The sequence below is a fragment of the Mesoplodon mirus genome (assembly GCF_964341445.2).
Source record: "Mesoplodon mirus genome assembly, chromosome: 3".
Classification (NCBI taxonomy): domain Eukaryota; kingdom Metazoa; phylum Chordata; class Mammalia; order Artiodactyla; family Ziphiidae; genus Mesoplodon; species Mesoplodon mirus.
The window spans coordinates 31,173,107-31,190,906 of NC_138978.1; the positions used below are offsets into that span (position 1 = coordinate 31,173,107).

The 17,800-nt window shown below is 47.3% G+C and overlaps 1 protein-coding gene across 1 annotated transcript in view; it reads right to left on the reverse strand.

Annotated features, from left to right (window-relative positions):
- The window catches only part of DLGAP3 (DLG associated protein 3), a 61,199-nt gene that overhangs the window by 23,080 nt on the left and 20,319 nt on the right, over positions 1-17,800 (reverse strand). The window contains exons 2-5 of the mRNA XM_082613941.1: positions 17,018-17,100; positions 14,386-15,552; positions 9,941-10,146; positions 9,545-9,617 (exon numbers count right to left, since the gene is read on the reverse strand). Of these exons, the coding sequence (XP_082470067.1) occupies positions 9,545-9,617; positions 9,941-10,146; positions 14,386-15,501 (1,395 nt within the window). The 5' untranslated portion in view covers positions 15,502-15,552; positions 17,018-17,100. The remainder of the gene's footprint in view (positions 1-9,544; positions 9,618-9,940; positions 10,147-14,385; positions 15,553-17,017; positions 17,101-17,800) is intronic.

Genomic DNA, 17,800 nt, shown 5'->3' on the forward strand with positions numbered 1-17,800 from the left:
CACAAGCCACACTCCTGTGGCACCTGTGACTTTCATGACTCCTTGTGAGTCTACCTCTCATTTTCCTATCTCTTGACCTCTCGGGTACCAAGCACCAGTGGTACCTGAAGCTCAGGAGCTGATCTAACTCTTGCTATTTCTAGGCTGGGTTCAAGATACTCCCCAACTAGAACCAATCCAGCCCAGAGGGTCCCTCTGAAGCACAGGAAAGTTTATCTAACCCTAGCAGAGAGCATTTCGGTCTCAAGTCTGGACACCAAGGATGGAAGGAATCTCACTCTGTGGCTTATATCTGTATCTCCAGCCCTTTTCTCTGTGTAAAGCACTAGGTATAATATCTGGCATATAGCAGGTGCTCAATAAACATTAACTACTATTATTAGTAGCAAGAGGTTCTTAAATCACAGTGACAATACCTCTCAAAGGCCCATCTTTCCCAAGGGTTCTCAAGTTCTTGAAATCCCCACCATATGCTAGTCCCATGACCAATTCTATCCAGGGCAGACAGAAGGAGGGTGAGAAACTCTCTGGGGCTACACATATTCCATCTCTACTAGCCAAGAGGAGCTTCTGGCGTTCCAATAAGGGACCAGGACCTAAGGGAAATGCAGACTTTTATAGACTCTCAGAGGAATACTGCATCTGAGCTGATCTCTACTGTATTACAAGTATGAAATTGTGACATTGCGCTGTGAATTCTCCTATTTCCCCTACACAGCCTTCCACCCTGCTCCCCCCAACTCTCACTTTCAGGAGAGTCAAAGCCAAAGAATCTTCTTGGGAAATGAAAACCTTAACCTTTCTGCAAACCAGACTCAGAATCAGTAAATATTTCCAAGGATGTGGGATATTTAAAAGAAAATACTTTGTTTGGGTCTCAATGAAAATTGTCTGTACTAGAGTTAGTGGATCCAACTGGGGACAAGGCAACATCCTGTATACTTTACATATGTCATTTGGTTTAGATAACCTTGGAAAACCCTCCCATTTTAAAACATTCTAAAACACTTAATAAAATATAACAAACGTTTTATATGCATTAACTGAGCTCACAAGAAAGCGAGGTAAGTCCCCAGGGGACAAAAGCAAAGAGGAGACTGGAAAATCAGAATATTAACTGTGTGAGCCAATGCTGCAAACAGCCCCATGGAGGGCGGGAGGTGGAGGCAGGGGTTGCTGGTCTCAGTAACCAAAGAGCTTAGATTTTAACACCCACTTGGGCCCACATGAAGCGTGGAATTGGAAATGGGAACCTGCATAAAAGTAGGAAAGGGGAAAGCTTTGATGAAAAGACAAACTAGAAAAATCAATTATCAACACAGACTGATGACAAGGGAGCTAGTCTGTAGTCTAGGCACTGGGGAGAGGGGAAAGATGATAAATCTCCTAAGAATGTATACCCACAAGCTAGTCTTCACACAGACCCAGCCTTCAGTGTCTGCATGGGCCGGACGCCCCCCAAATTAAAAATTAACATAAAAAGGTCCCAGACCGAGAATAGTTGAACAGAAGCAATTTAAAAATATTTTCTGAATGGTTCTGAAGAACCCAGGGGCAGGACAGGAATAAAGACGCAGACGTAGAGAATGGACTTGAAGACACGGGGAGGGGGACGGGTAAGCTGGGACGAAGTGAGAGAATGGCATGGACTTATATATACACTACCAAATGTAAAACAGATAGCTAGTGGGAAGCAGCCACATAGCACAGGGAGATCAGCTCAGTGCTTTGTGACCACCTAAAGGGGTGGGATTGGGAGGGTGAGAGGGAGACGCAAGAGGGAGGAGATATGGGGATATATGTATATGTATGGCTGATTCACCGTGTTATACAGCAGAAATTAACACATCATTGTAAAGAAGTTATACTCCAATAAAGATGTTAAAATATATTAATTAATTAATTAATTAATTAAAAATATTGTCTGGGGGACCCACTCCTAACCCAGGCTGATGAGAGTTCTCAAAGATGAAGCTCCATTGAAGATGAGCTCATATTAAACTGTGTGGTAGACAACCTCTGACACAGCTCCTAATCATCTTCACCTCCTGGCATTCACATCCTTGCATAGTGCCCTCCTCTTGAGCGCAGATTAGACCTATCGGTCCACTTCTAATGAACAGAATATTGCAGATACAATGGCATGTCACTTCTGAGATTAGATTACAAAAACACTGTGCCTTCCATCTTGGACACTTTCTCTCACCATCTCTCTCTAGAAGTCTTTGCTCTGGGGGAAGCAAGTTGTTATGTTGTGAATCGTGTTATGTTGTGAGCCATATGGTGAGTCCCACACATCAAGGATCTGAAGCCTGCTGACAGCCATGTGAGTGTGGAAGGGGATCTTCCTCTAGGCAAGCCTTGAGATGACTGCAGCCTTGGCCAACACCTTGATGAAGCCGGTGAGACATCTGATCCATGTGGCAACCAGCTAAGCTGTGCTTGGATTCCTGACCCACAGAAATTGTGAGATAATAAATATTTTTTGTTATAAGACTCTATGTTTTGGGGTAATTTATTATGCAGCAATAGATCACTAATGCAAACAGTGACATAAACAAGAACTAAACTTCTACTGAGTGAAGCCGTTGAGAATTCAAGGTTTGTCGGTTACAGCAGCTGGTGTTACCTTAGCTAAAGCAGAATAGCTTTTAAACAATGTTTAAATTTTCTAAAACTTAAAAGATAAATAAAACTGAAAACATAAGGATAGAATAAAAGCTTTGAGGGACTTCCCTAGCAGTCCAGTGGTTAAGACGCCACGCTTCCACTGCAGGGGGCACAGATTTGATCCCTGGTCGGGGAGCTAAGATCCCCCGTGCTGCATGGTGTGGCCAAAAAAAAAAAAGCTTTGAAAAACCCAGAAAGATTTGAAAAGGGACTAAATCAGATTTCTAGGGGGCAAAGGGGGAAATTTAAAACACAACTAATGAGTAAATGAAACACAGTTGAAGAGAAAAATAGTGAACCAGTGAATAGTGAATAATATCTGAGGAACTTACCTAGAAGGCAACATAGAGAGGTAAAGAGATGGAAAATATGAAGGAGAGAATAAAAAGGCCCCAAATACAACAAATAAGAGTTCTAGAGGGGGGACTCGATAAAATGTGGAAGAGGCAATATTCAAAGGGATAATTATAGTCACTGAGAATTTTCCAGACTTCTGACTTCAGACACAACAGAGTGAGGATACCAAATCCTATCCCCCAAGACAACTATAAAGCTGCACAAAACTGTCAAAAACAACCACTTTATCACTCTGAAAATCAATCAAAGGTATACAGCAAAGAAACACATTCATGAAAATTACTGAACTTTGGGTAAGAACAGCATGAGTCTGTGGTGTCCTTGCCTGAGGCTGCTCCCACTACCCAAGCTCCCAGATCTATCTGTTGCAATAGTTCAAAAAGGGTGGGCCAGGCTATGAAAACCAGCTGCTTCACTGCAACTAACAAAGGGAGCTCACTTAATTTTGAGCATTGTCTGTTATAGTGTCAAGAATAGGAATAACCAGCAGTACTGCCAGGCTGAGGTTTCAGCACTGTTTGGGGGCAAGCAATAGGACTGTCAGACTAGACAGGGATTTGATGGGGAGTTCCAGGGGCTAAGATAGCCACAGAGAGTTTGATAAGCTCTTCACATAGTCTGGGTTAACTAGAGGCTGGGTGCATGTACAACAGAGATCAGAGAGGCCTTGAGCTCACCCACATAACCTTTGCCAATGGAGCCTGTGCATACGTGCAGAAGAAATGCAAGAGAGCCTGGTGAAAAGTAAAAGCCAGAGATGGCTTGAAAACAGCACAGTGTTTGTACTCCCCAGATCACACGTAGAACCATAAAAGGAGAGAGAAGAAGTCTTACGGGCTTGAAGTTTTTGAGCACAACCTCTGATCAATCTCTGGCTGGACATTAAGCTATGCAGAGACAGGGTCAACCCCTAGGAAACCAGGCTTTAAAATAAAAACAAGAAAGAAAAATAATTAGTGGAGAAATCAGAGGCTGCATCTGGAATCGTAGATAGATTTCACAGATTTAACCCAGGGATTAACAAACAAACAAACAAAGCAAAAACAATCTTCAAGAGGTAAAATAAGAATCCAGAGTTGCTACAATACATTATCTAAAATGTTCAGTATTCAACCAAAAAATTTGTGACACATGCAAATAAACAAGAAAATGTGAATGCCCCCAAACATTTGATTTATCAGACAAAGACTACAAAGCAACTATTATAAGAATGTTCAAAGAACTAAAGGAAAGCATGTTTAAGTATTTAAAGGAAAGTATGACAACAGTGACAGCATTCATAGAAAATCACAACAAAGAGAATTTTTTTTTAAAGGAACAAGAAAAGGACTTCCCTGGTGGCTCAGTGGTTAAGAATCTGCCTGACAATGCAGGGGACATGGGTTCAAGCCCTGGTCCGGGAAGATCCCACATCCCGCAGAGCAACTAAGCCCATGCACCACAACTACTAAGCCTGCACTCTAGAGCCCGCGTGCCACAACTATTGAAGCCCATGAGCCTAGAGCCCCTGCTCCGCAACAAAGAAAAGCCACCACAATGAAAAGCCCGCACACCTCAATGAAGAGTAGCCCCCGCTCGCCGTAACTAGAGAAAGCCCTCACCCAGCAACGGAGACCCAGCCAGCCAAAAGTTGTAGCCAAAAATTAATTATTAATTATTTTTTAAAAAGAACAAGAAAAGAATCAAATGGAAATTCTAGAGCTGAAAGGTACAATAACTGAAATTAAAAATTCACCGGAAGGGCTCAGCATAAAAAGTGATCAGTAAACTTGAAGATAGATGAGTATAGATTATCCAATATAAAGAACTGAATGGGGAAAATGACTGAATAGAAATGAACAGTGCCTCAGAGACCTATGGAACAACATCAAGGATAACAGTATGCATGTAATGGGAGTCCCAGAAGAAGAGAGAGAGAAAGAGGAAGAAAAATATTTGAAAAAATAATGGCCCCAAACTTTCCAAATTTGATGAAAAACATTAATCTACAGATCAAAGAAACTCAATGAATCCAAAGTAGGTTAAACACAAAGAGATCCACACCCAGACACATTACAGTCAAAATGTTGAAAGACAAAGAGAAAATCTTAACAGCAACAAGAGAAAAACAACTCATAGCATACAAAAAAAAAAAAACCCCAATATGATTAAAAACTGGCTTTTCATCAGAAACAATGAACACCAAAGGCAGTGGAATGGTATAGTCAAAGTGCTAAAAGAAAAAAACTGTCAACCAGGAATTCTATATCCAGCAAAACTGTCCTTCAAAAAATGAAGTAAAAATAAAGACATTTCCAAATAAATACAGGCTGAAGAAATTATTGCCAGCAGAACTATCTTACAAGAAATACTAATGGAAGTTCTTCAGGTTAAAAGGAAGTAACAACCAGTAGTAACTCAAATCCACAGGAAGAAATGAGGAGCGCCAGAAATGGTAAATATGTGAGTAAATATAAATAGCTCTATAAATATATTTTTCACATTTTTTTCTCTCAACTTCTTTAAGAGACATAGCAAAGCAATTATTATAACACTATTATTGGTTTATAATAATTTTAAGGTTTATAACACAGGTATAGGTAATACGTATGACAATAATAGCACAGAAAAGGGAGAGAGAAAGGAGATATATTAGGGCAATGCTTCAGTATGTTACCAGAATCAATTAGAGTTCAATAAGTTAAGATACACATTGTAATTTCTAGTGCAACCACTAATAACTTGAATAATATAGTAAAAAGGGATTAACGAAAAGAAATTAAAATGGTACACAAAGTATTTAATACAAAAGAACAGAGGAACAAAAATGACATGAGACAATCCAACCATATCAATAACCACATTAAATGTGAGCAGACAAAACACTGCCATGCAAAAGGCAGAGATTTTCAGACTGGATAAAAAAACAAGTAGATAGAAAGTAAAAAGAAGGAAAAAGATGTACCAGCAAACAGTAACCATGAGAGAATTTTCCAGATTTGATGAACGACATGAATCCTCAGATTCAGGGAACACCCCCCCCCACACACACACACACACCATAGTGAAACTGTAGGACACCAAAATCAAGGGCAAAATCTTGACAACAATCAGAGAGAAATGAAAATAACCAACAAAGACTATTAGATTGATAGTAGACTTCTCCACAGCAACAACAGAACAGATGACAGAGGAATATCATCAAAACACTGAGAGAAAATAAATGTTGACCTAAAATTCTGTAATAAGCCAAATTATATAAAATAGTGAGAGTAAATGACATTTTTGGTTAAAGGCAGAATTTGCCACTAACAGACACTCACTGAAAAAAGTTACTAAAGAATTTACTTTAAAAGGAAGAAATGAAATGTAAGAAGGTATAGTGAGGGGGGAAAAGGTAAAAATGTGAAGTATTAGTAATACTTGGTATTAGTAATACTACTAATCACGTATTAGTAGTATAAAATTTAATAATAATAAAGACTAATTGAGAGAGGTAAAAAAAAAAGGTGGGACTAAAATACTGGGCAACTGGTACATGTAAGAAGGGAAGAGGTGATCAAAAGTAAAGTGTCCTAAGGTCTTTACATTGTTCAGAAGAAGGGTAGAAGTAATTGTCAATCTGAGACAATCTGAGACTTTGCTAAGTCAAATGTGCACATGAAATTATAAGAATAACCACAAAAATAATGAAATTAGTATATATAACTGCCAAATCAGTGTGGGATTTGGTGAAGAGAAAAATGAAGAAAATCCAATTGATCCAAAAGAGGGCAGCAAAGGAGTAGAAAAGCAACACCCAAAAGGCAGGATAAATAGATGGCACAAAATAAGATGACAGAAATGAATCCAAGCATATCAGAAATCACAATAAATATAAAGGTACTAAACTCTCAAACAATTGTCAGAATGGATATAAAATAAAATATAGCTATAAACTACTTACAAAAGACACACCTAAAACATAAAGAGACAAAAAGCTTTAAAGTAAAATATAGGAAAAGATGTTCTAGGAAAATACTAGAAGGGCAAAACGCGATAAAGATAATAGAGTGACATCGCTAGTTCATTAAACCTGTTTCCTCTTCTGTAAATCAGGGGTTATAAACCATGCCCCCCTGGAAAAATATGTAAAGTATACATGATGTTAGATATGGTAAAGTGATGAAAAGAAGTGGCGGGGTGGGGAGGAAGAGGAAAAGGAGAAGAACAGAGAAGGGCAACAGGAAATGTTGAGGGGGGTTAAAATTAAAATTTAGAATGTTTGGGTAAAGACCTGAAAGAAGCGAGGGAGCAATCCATGGGAGTATCTGGGAAGGAGAGATCCAGGCAGAGGTAGCAGCAAAGGACCTAAGGCTGAAGCACACGGGTGGTGTTGGAGGTACAGCAAGGAGACCAGTGTGGCTGGAGCGGGTGTGGGATGGGAACAGTGTTAGGACAGGAACTCAGAGGTAACAAGGGCCAGATCATGCAGGGCCTTATACATCATAGTACAGTGTTTGACTATTCCCCTGAGCAAAGTCTTGATTGAATGCAATTTTATTCTTAAATGATCACTCTGGCCGTATTATGAGAGAATGAAGTGGAGCAAGGACAAGTGCAAGAGATCAACTAGAAAACAGTGCCACAGTCTAGACAAAAGAACATGGTGACTTGCACTGACGTGCTGGCAGTGGAGATGGTGAGGAGTGATTGGATCCTGGAAATACTTTGAAGGTGGGACCAACAGGATTTGCTGAAGGGTTGGACATGGGATGTGTGAGAGAGAAAGGAGTCCAGACTGACTTCAGTGTTTTAGATCAGAGCTCCTGGAAGAATAAAATTGCCATTATCTGAAATGGAGAAGACATTGGATGGAGTAGGAAATTTGAGGAGGGAGAAAAGGGTACCAGCAGTTTGGTTTTGAACATCTTAAGTTTGAGATGTCTACTCAACATCCAAGTGAGATTTCAACACAAAGATATATATGCATTTATGGGAGAATGTGGGCTGGTGATAGACATTTGGGAGTCATCAGGCTCTCAATAATATTCAAAGCCATGAGCCTGGATGAGCTCACCCAAAAAGTGAGTGTAGGAAGAAGTCCAGGAACTAAGCCCTGGAAAACTCCAGTGTTCAGATCCTGAAGAGTTTGCGGGCACCAGTGACACAGACTAAGAATAGGCAACCAGAGAGAGAAGGCAGAAGAACCTAAAAGGTGTGCTGTCCTCAAAGCCAACTGAGAAAAGTGTTTCAGGAACGAGAGAGTCATCAGCTGCGTTAGATGTTGCTGATGGATCGCGTAAAACAAGGGCTGAGCATTAACTAGTGGGTTTAGCAACATAGACTGGTCTTCTGTGAAAAGATGGCTGTGCCAATCAAATTCCCTGATTCAGGAAATGTAACAAAGAAATGCTGAGAGACTGCAGCAGCAAAACCATGGGAGCCAACCAGGACAGTCTTTGCATTGCTTTTTTTCCCCAGCAAACAGTAAAAATAGCTAACCTTTATTGAGTGCTGGCTGTGTGCCAAGAACACTATTATGATGCCTATTTTTAAACAGGGAGAGTGGGGCTCAAAAAAGTCAAGTAACTTGCCCCAGGTCACTCAGCTGGTAAGTAGCTGAGCTGGAATTCAAACCCACCTCATGCATTTAATTACTAAACTGCACTGCCTCCTTTAGTTAGGGGTAAAGTCTACACTTAGGTATAGAACTCACACTTGTAAAATACCAGTGTGGGGCCAGGTACCTTGTGTTTGCATATATTTTCTCACTGAACTCACAAAACCCCTGTGAGATAATCATCATTACAATTGTCATTTCAAAGATAAGCCAACAGGGACTTGGCTTCCCTGGTGGCGTAGTGGTTAAGAATCCGCCTGCCAATGCAGGGGACATGGGGTCGAGCCCTGTTCCGGGATGATCCCACATGCCGCGGAGCAACTAAGCCCGTGCGCCACAACAACTGAGCCTGCGTGCCGCAACTACTGAAGCCCGCGCATCTAGAGCCCGTGCTCCGCAACAAGAGAAGCCACTGCGATGAGAAGCCCGCGCACCTCAACAAAGACCCAGCACAGCCAAAAATAAATAAATTAAATTTAATTTAATTAAAAAAAAAAAAAGATGAGCCAACAGAGGCGTTGAGAGGGAGGTATCTTGCCAGTGTTCCACAGGGTGGAGTGGAAGGAAAAGAACTCAAGCCCTGATCATCTCTGAGACTGCAATTCTGCCTATCTCCAGTCTGTACGCTCAATCTTGCCTTTTACATGGGGTGGGTTGGGAGCAGTCAGGCCACGAAAGGGCTGGGGAACCTCAGAGAACTGACACTGCCCTTACAAGTTCATCATTTTGAGGATGCTTGGTGGTTTTTAAGGATGTGACTCTCTGAGATCCTCAGTCTGAGTCAGCTCCAGGACTCCCAAGGCAGGCTTCCCAGCTCCCCAGAACCAGAGCTGTGCTCTCTCCACGGGCAGATTCCTGATTTTAAGGCCTAGGCTGAGCATGGGACTGAATCCCCCTTCCCACCCTTTCCTTCCAGCATGCTGGGCCTCTCCCTACCTGTCCGGTGGTGAGGGAACGGCTATAGCCAGGGATGGAGCTCCGGGGGTGGATCCGGGGCGGGACACAGCAGCTGGGAAAGGTCAAAATTGCAGATTCAGAATGGGGGTCTGCTAGGAGGTGGGGGAGGGGAATGAGAGCACTGAGGCCCCTGAGCGGGTTCTAACCCTCAGAAATCCCAAAGATCCCCAGGAGACTCCTGGGTAAAGGGATTCTGCCAAAGAGACATTCAGATAGGGGTTATCACAGGCACCCCCTCTTTATATGGGGCAGAGCAAGACTGCCCAGCTGAACCCTAAGCAGGGAACCTGACTGGTACCCACTCTATGCACATCTACAGGCACCCAGGATCAGCATCCTACACCCCACCCCCACCCCAGCTCTCCCTGTCCTTACTTGATCCGGGCCTGGTCCACGCTGGAGGAGCGGCGGGTGGTGAAGCGCCGGGCGACCGCTTTGGGAGATGTCTTGGGGCTGCCATCTGAGTCTCCACTCTCCTCATCCCCCATGGCTTTGATGTAGCTGCCGCTCCGCATCCTGCGGCAGGGGATCTCCCCGTCCTTGCCCCCAGTGGGGTAACCCCCCCAGTCATCTTGCGGCACCTGCAGGGACAAGGGGCCTCTATCTTTCAGACAAGTCCCTACTGAATCTGGAAGCCGGGACCCACATTCTCCACTGCTAGTGGGAGACACTCAGCCCTGGCTCAAGCAGGCCACGTTCAGGAATGTGCAGAGGCCGAGTAGGTGAGGTCTCCGCTACAGGAGACACCTCATCACCCTCCATGTGCCTTTTGCTCCTTAACTGAGGACCACCTAGAGAGTCTAGGAGCTGACATGCCAGGTACCAAGAGGTTGAAGCTCAGAGGCCAAAGTGACCTATGTCAATCTCACCCCTAGCAGCAAAGCGTCACCTGACCTCAGTGACCTTTCACCCCTCCTTCTCCTTCATCCTCTTAACTGCTTATAACCCAAATCCTCTAACTTTCCGCCTCCCTTCTGTGAAGAGCCACAGAGGGAGTGACATCAATTTGTGTTTCAGAAAGAGCACTTCAACAGTCCAAACAGAGGATGGATTGTGGAGGGCCAGGAGCAGGGCAGGGGCTCAAGTGGCGAGACGGAGACCAATTAAGAGGCTGATGCTGTTATCCAGGCAAGAGATGATGAGGCTTAAATTAAGACAATGACAACGAGGGGGAAGAGGAGACGGAAATGAGAGGTGTTAAGGAGCATCAGCGAGCCTGATTAGACGTGGGGGGTGAGGGGGTGGGGAGGAGTCGATGACGACTGAGATGCTGCTGGCTGAGGACCTGGGGGGATGGGGCTGTTGCTCACTGAGCCACAGAATCCCAGAGAAACAGGTTTGGGGAAAAGGTGATCGGTTCAGCATTGAGCATCTTGAGTTGGCAGAGAACTGTGGAGCAGGTGGCTGGGCGTTTGGTTCTGGAGTTCAGTGGAGAGATCTGGGCTGGACGCAGACACGGGGGAGTCATGGGTGGCAGCTGAGTCCACAGGAGTGAATGAAAGAGCCCAGGGGAAGGAAGAAAGAGAGGTGGGAAGGGATCCACTGACATTTAAAAGGGGACTGTGAAGAAAGGGAGAGGAGCCTATGAAGTCACCTGAGAAAGAGTGGGCAGAAGGGTGGGAGGGAAGCCAGGAGAATGCCATGTCATGGAAACAGGAGACATTTCCAGAATAGAAGGAGTTGATAATGTCAAATGCCACAGTGCATGCAGAGGTTAGCGATTCAGGCTAGGGAGTTAGAACCATGTTCAAATTCTGGCCCCCTCACTTGCTAGCTGGGTAAACTTGAGCAAAACTGATTAATCGCTAAGCCTCAGTTTCCTCGTCTGTGAACCGATGATAATTATGCCCACTTCACAGCATTGGTGGGAAAGATAAGTGAGCCAATAGAGAGTGCCCAGCACAGAGTAAGTGCCCAATGTTGACCATTGTTATTATAAGCATTGAAAGGTACCTTTCAAGGAGAGCTCTCAAGAGACCATTGGTGACCACTCCCAGGACATTTTAGAGGACAGGGGTGTGGAAGTCAGATTGTAGTAAAGGGGAGAGTGAAAGGAAGTGAAGTAGTGGAGTCTACACTCTAAAACTTGGAAATGAAGGGAAGACAGGAGGGAGATGGAAAGGGGTATGGGGTTGAAGAAACCATTTTTTTTTAGGATGAGAGAGATTTGGGCATGGTTGCAGGATGAGGGAAAGAGTCAGTAAAGAGACAGTCTTTAAATGTGGGGAGGAAGGGGGGACAGCTCATGGACAGAGGGGATCCCAGAGAGATGGGCTCAAGCCCTGTGGAGGCGTCATCCTGGGATGGGTGCTCCTGGCTTCTCCTCTGAGCCAAGAAGGAAGGGTATGAGGGTGGCTGGGGAATCTTGATGAGTCCACAGGTGCACCGACAGGAAGGTGAGGGAGTCTGGGATGGTCGGCCTACACTGTGAAGAATGAGGTGTAATGAAGGCATGCGGGAGGGGCCCAGGGCAGGTAGCGAAGATTTAAAACACCTGTTGAAAAGAACAGGTTAAATGGGGTGGGGGTCAGGGATCAGGGAGAGCGTAGGGTTCAGGAGAGGAATAGAGATTCTGGGGTGGGACTAAACGAGGGGTCAGAGATCAGTGTGAGAACAGGGATGGGATGGGGCCCCATGAAGGAGCCCTCAGGGGGTGAGGCGGATGGGGCTCGGTGCGGGGCTGGGTTCAATCAGAAGATGGGAACGCAGGGAAGAGACGAGGCTCCATAAAGGAACAAGGGCTCTGAGTGAAAAGAGGGATTCTGGAAGAAGTCTGAAAGAGAGCTGGCATCCAGTAGGGGAACAAGGTCTCAACAAAAGGACTGGGGATCCAACAAAGACACCTGGTCTGATGTGGCCAGCTTCCCCTGCTTTTGTGCCAGGAGGGCACCAGTCTGTCTAGAGAGTCCCTGCAGCCCCTTGTTCTCCCCCAGACAGGCTCAGACTTTCCAGTCCTAAGATTCCCTGGAAGCCCCGCCCCTGATCGATCCTTCCCCCTTCCCCATACTCTACAGAGAGGAGCCACAGAGGCAGAGGGAGGCAGAGGGAGGCAGATGGGACAGCCAGGCACGCTCTGCTCACTGCAGGGCTCCCACTCCATAGCCACTGCGGAGCTGCTGGCTCCTCTGCAGGACACTGTGAGTTGCATGTTAAAAAGGAAGCCCCCAGGGAGGTGAGGGCAGCCCTGGAGAAGCAGCAGGGAGCAGCGGAGTGGTGGCAAGGTTCCAGGCATGGGAGAAGAAGGGTTGGTGTTCTCTCCTCGGCCCTTTCTGCTGGACCCTTCAACCCCCAGTTTAGAGAACCTCTCTCCCAGGGAGGGGGCAATCCAAGGCCAACCCAGAAGTCCTGAATCCTAGAAGTCTCCAGCCTCCCCTTCTGTCTCCCACCCCTCCCTGCTTCCACTGTGGCCCTATCTGTTCCCTTGAGCTTTTGTGAGTTCCCCACCCAGGAGAGCCCTAACATGTGAACAACTTACCAAAAAGGCCAGTGACACCCAAAGACACATGCAAGTTCAACTCTCCACACCTTTGAACATGCTGTAGTCTCCTCCTGGAACACCCTCAATCCTGGAACTTCTGCACTCAACTAACTCCAAATTCTCCACTGAGATTCTGCCCAGGGGACATTCTTCCTAGAAGTTGTTCTGGCCACTGACACCCAGGGGGTGAGGTGCCTCCTCTGGGCTCCCAAGGTTCCCAAGGCTCTCTCCTCTCACAGCCTCATCACAGTGTATTCTACCTGATGCCTTGTCTATCCCACCTTTAAGTGGTGAGCTCCTCCCAAGCAGCGTCTGTCTTCATCTTTGTATCCACAGCACCCAGGAAATGCTCACTGAATGAATGGATGCAGATTAACTATGCCGAACATGGGTTTGGGGGATAACCCTACGTCTACTGGACTTCTAGAACTTGTCTAGACTTTTCCTCCTAAAACTACAGCAGGGCTCAAGAAAGCCTGTCAGGGGATATGAGAGGGGAGCGTAAGGCAGAGAAGAGGGAGGCTGATGGCAAGAAGAGCCCCCGACCCCATCTCAGTAGGAAGACGGAGAGGGGACAGTGAGAGATGGAGGAAGGCTCCATAAGAAGAAGGGGTCGGAGCTCTTAGCCTCGCCTGCAGACACCATAGAGCTGGTAAAAGAGGACAGGGACAGTGTGCTGGTTATCACCTGTACCATCCACTCTCAGGAAGCCCTGGCCTGCTGCTGTGTCTGGAGCTCGGGCTTCAGTGTGAAGCCCAGCCTGGGGAAACCCGTAAGACAGGCTCCCAGGCTCTTCCACAGCCTCACGCGTGTCCTACTGCAGGTTCCCCAGAACGACAAATACCAGCAGAGACACATTCTGGAAATAACTGACCTTCACATTCAAACAATATCTGGACCACCCAGGTTTGGGCAGAAAAGAGGTCTGGAGAAGGCCTAGGGGCAAGAGGACTGCTTTCCAGCTGCTGACCTCCAGTCTTGGGGAAGCTACAGGCAGGGAGCCCCACACTGTCCTGTTCACTGCCTACTCTCAGCCTCATTCTGCCTCCAGCCTCACAGGGCAGAGGCCAGCACAGCTTGTCCAAAACATCAGGTAAAGGAAAAGTCTTCCTGGCACTGACATACAATATCAAAATAGAAGGGCCCCCTCACTGCACAAACAGGGAAACTGAGGTCCCAAAAGGGGCTCAAAGCAATACAGTGAGGCAGGGAAGAGCCTCCCTGACTCCAGCCCCTCCATCCTGGGAATAGCTGGCTCCCACCCAACCCTTTCCACAGCTCCCTGGGTGACAACATTGATGAGGGCTGAGGACCCTGTTCCCCACCCCCACCAAAGCCTCACCTGCAGATAGTGATAAGTCCTGGCTTTGGCCTTGGTCTCCGGACCCAGGAGCCCCTTGCCTGGCCCGGCCCCTGGGTATCCATCCCGGCCCTGGCCGACCATCATGGTATGCCAGGCACTTCGCTTGACCGATTGTCCATCCAGTGACATGGACATGCCAGTGCAGGCAAGACAGCGGCCTTCCGACCCGCCCGAGCGACCCTTGAAGCTCAAGTCCCGGTAGGACCCATCTGGAGCCTCCAGGCAGAAGGGACCACCAGGCTCCCCAGGGGGCCGCCCACCGGCCAGGAAGCCGCTGTCACTGTCCAAGTTGTCATCGGAGCTCCACCAGCCCGCGGCCTTGGCCTGCTGCCGTCCATCCCCCTTGCGGTCCTTGCTCTTGCTCCTCTTGCTATGCCGGGACTGGTGGTGGTGGTGGTGGTGGTGATGGTGGTGGTGGGAGGTGTGGAGGCCTCCAGAGCCCGGGCCAGGGTAGCTGTCTCCGCCGGAGCCACTTCTGCCCTCAGCCTTGGGCCCATTATAGTCCCGCTTCCCTGGCGCCTCCAGAGAGTGGGACTTGGCGAACAGCTTCTGCACGGAGTGAACCAGGTGCCGGATGCGGCTGGGGCTCTCGCTGCGGGCCTCCGGGGTAGTGCCAGACCCTGGCCCGGGCCCGGGCCCGGGCCCGGGCCCGCCCCCTGCCGGACCTCGCTGGTACGGCAGCGTGTGGAAGCCATCTTGTTGAACGGGCAACTGCTTTTCAAACTGGTCCAGAAGTGTGGGAGGCAGGCGGGGGGCACCCTTGCCCTGTGGGTGGCCCACACAGTCTTCGCAGGTGTCGAAGGGGCCCTGGCCAGGGTACATCCTGGGGAAGGTGCTGCTGCCCCCCCCAACCCCGGCCCCTCCTGGCCCTCCCTCGGGGCCTGTTGATGGCCCCTCACTCAGGCTCAGGGGCCCTTCAGGAGAAAGGTGTCCCAGGCCAGCTCTTGGGGCACAGAAGCGGGGCTCGGTGGAGAAGGCCTCCCCGGAGCCCAGCAGGTATGGAGCCCTGGCAGCGGGGCCCACGTCCATATGCTGCTGGTCGGCAAAGCGGGCTGGGCGGGGATGGCTGCCTCGGTCGCCATGATAACCCCTCATGGCCTCAGCAAGGGCTCTTCATAGTGCTGGGGGCCAGGCCCCAGGAACCTCCTGGGAAAACAGGGAGCAGTGGGATTAGGATTGAACAACAGGCCACTTCACCTGAAACTCTGTTTTGTTAGGTATTCTTATATCCCTTTAGGTAGTGCATACCAATTTAGTGTGATTAATTCTACTATCTTTCCACAAATGGGCTTAAAAGCCTTAAAACAGTCATAATAGACAAAGACGCTCACGGGGCACAAAATAACATCATCATTCATCGAATGCTGCAAATATGATAAATACTTATTCACAAGAGGAAATGCCCTCAACCAAACGGGTTTTTAAAAATCCTTAGGTAACCAAAAATAAAAAGATACCAATACAGACATAAAAACAATAGTCAAACATACTAGCCATTAGGTGAACTAGCTTTTAACAAGCTGACATGAGGCAAATTGATCCAGCACCACACCTGTGTCCCATCCCTACCCAATTCCACTGCTATGAAGAGTCAGGCCTCTGCGTCACAGCTCCCAGAAGCAATAACCAAAGAGAACACTGGACCCAAATCTACATATCTATCACGATTCTGCAGGAAAACCCCTCCGCTTCCTTCCACACCCAGCTCCTTCTATCTGGCTGTAGGCTTATTCTCCTTCCCCCCGACCCAGGACTGAGATAGGAAGGGATAACCTGAGATGACTCTGCCTTCCTCTTCCGGGTTCCAAATATCCCCTGATGGAATTTCCCCTTTTGCCTTTTACCACCACCCCCATTCCAGTGGAGGGGAGTCATGAAGGGAGGAGAAACATAAAGAGGAGGAATGCTGGCTCTTCGAGCAGCATCTGAATCCTAAACTGGGGTTAGAACCCAGGAGTTCCTCCTCCCAGGAACAGTGGGCTGGCAGCGCAGGGGGGTGATGGGGAGAAAGCATTGGAACCAGTGCTCCTGGCCCCCATCCCAGACTTGCCAAGACTACAGGACAGAGAGGTCAGCTCTCAGCAAGTACTGCCTCCAATCAGGACTCCAGAGCTGCCAGGACAGGAGCTATGGCAGGAGGGGGTGCCAGCAGGAGGAGCACGGACTGAGGAGCTGGCAGACGGCACCCTCTCTCATCCCAGACCAGGCTCCTGGGCCATCTGCTGACTATGAGGTGATGACAGCCTCAGAGACTCCAGACAGCAGCACCTCCAAGGCTCTTCCTCCCTTCCTCCCCTCCACTGCCTCCCCATACCCACCATGGGTATGGCTTCTTCCAAATCCTGCTCACAGCTCATCTCTGAGCACTTGCTATGTACCAGGTACTGTGCATACCTAATATTCTCTAATCCCACTGAAATCCTATGTGTAGACATTATCCACACTTACCCATGAGAAAATTGAGCTCAAAATGGTAAGGTCACAAAGCCGGTAAATGGGTGAGTCACTTTGAATCAAGATTCAAACCCAGGTTATTCTGATTTAAGAAGCCCATCTCCAAAAAAAAAAAAAAAAAAAAGAACCCCATCTCCCAGAGTCTCCTACTACTCACCATCCGGGTTGTCCCATCCTTGGTGTCAGGATTCCCACCGCCAGGCAGAATCCTAACTTCAGAAGGCTCAGGACCACTGGCTCCTGACCAAAAAGAAAAGGGTGGTAAGCAAAGAGGAAAAGAGATTCTCCTGGAGTCCTCAGAGGACCAGTCTCAGGCCTTGAGAGTTTCCCTGCCCAACCCCCCAAACCAGGACTGATTGGATCCCCCATGATGCAGAGCCTTTGGACCCCCAGGGAAATGAAGTTGGCTTCATTATGCAAATGCACGCAAATGAGCTTACAGTTTGGACTACCTCCAACTGCAGGTGTCTGTGTGATCTGTCCATGGTGCTGAGCCACTGCATTTTTTTTTTTTCATTGCCCTCAAATATGATTCCGTTCCACAAATATTTGTTGAGCAGCTACCATAATAAGATTTGGAATGAGAAGTGTATAGAGGTGATTTAAGTGTGGCCCCTGTCATCGAGAGGCTTGTAGTCTAACAGGGGAACAATCTCTCACGTGATAGGGTTATTTTAGGTCCCTGAATTTTTGCACAAGCTGCTCCTTCCTCCTAGAATCTCCTTTCATCCACCTTCCAACCAACTCCCCTGGCTAACACTTATTCATATTAAGCCCACCCTCCCTCGAATACTTTTTGTGCTCTTATTCTGGGTTATGCCTCTCTGTTGGGTTTTTATAACACCCTGCGTTCCGCCCATGAAAGCAGCTATCACACTGCACTGAAATTGTCTGTTTCAGTTTCTGTCTCCCCAACTAGAATCTGGTCTTCTGCAGGGTA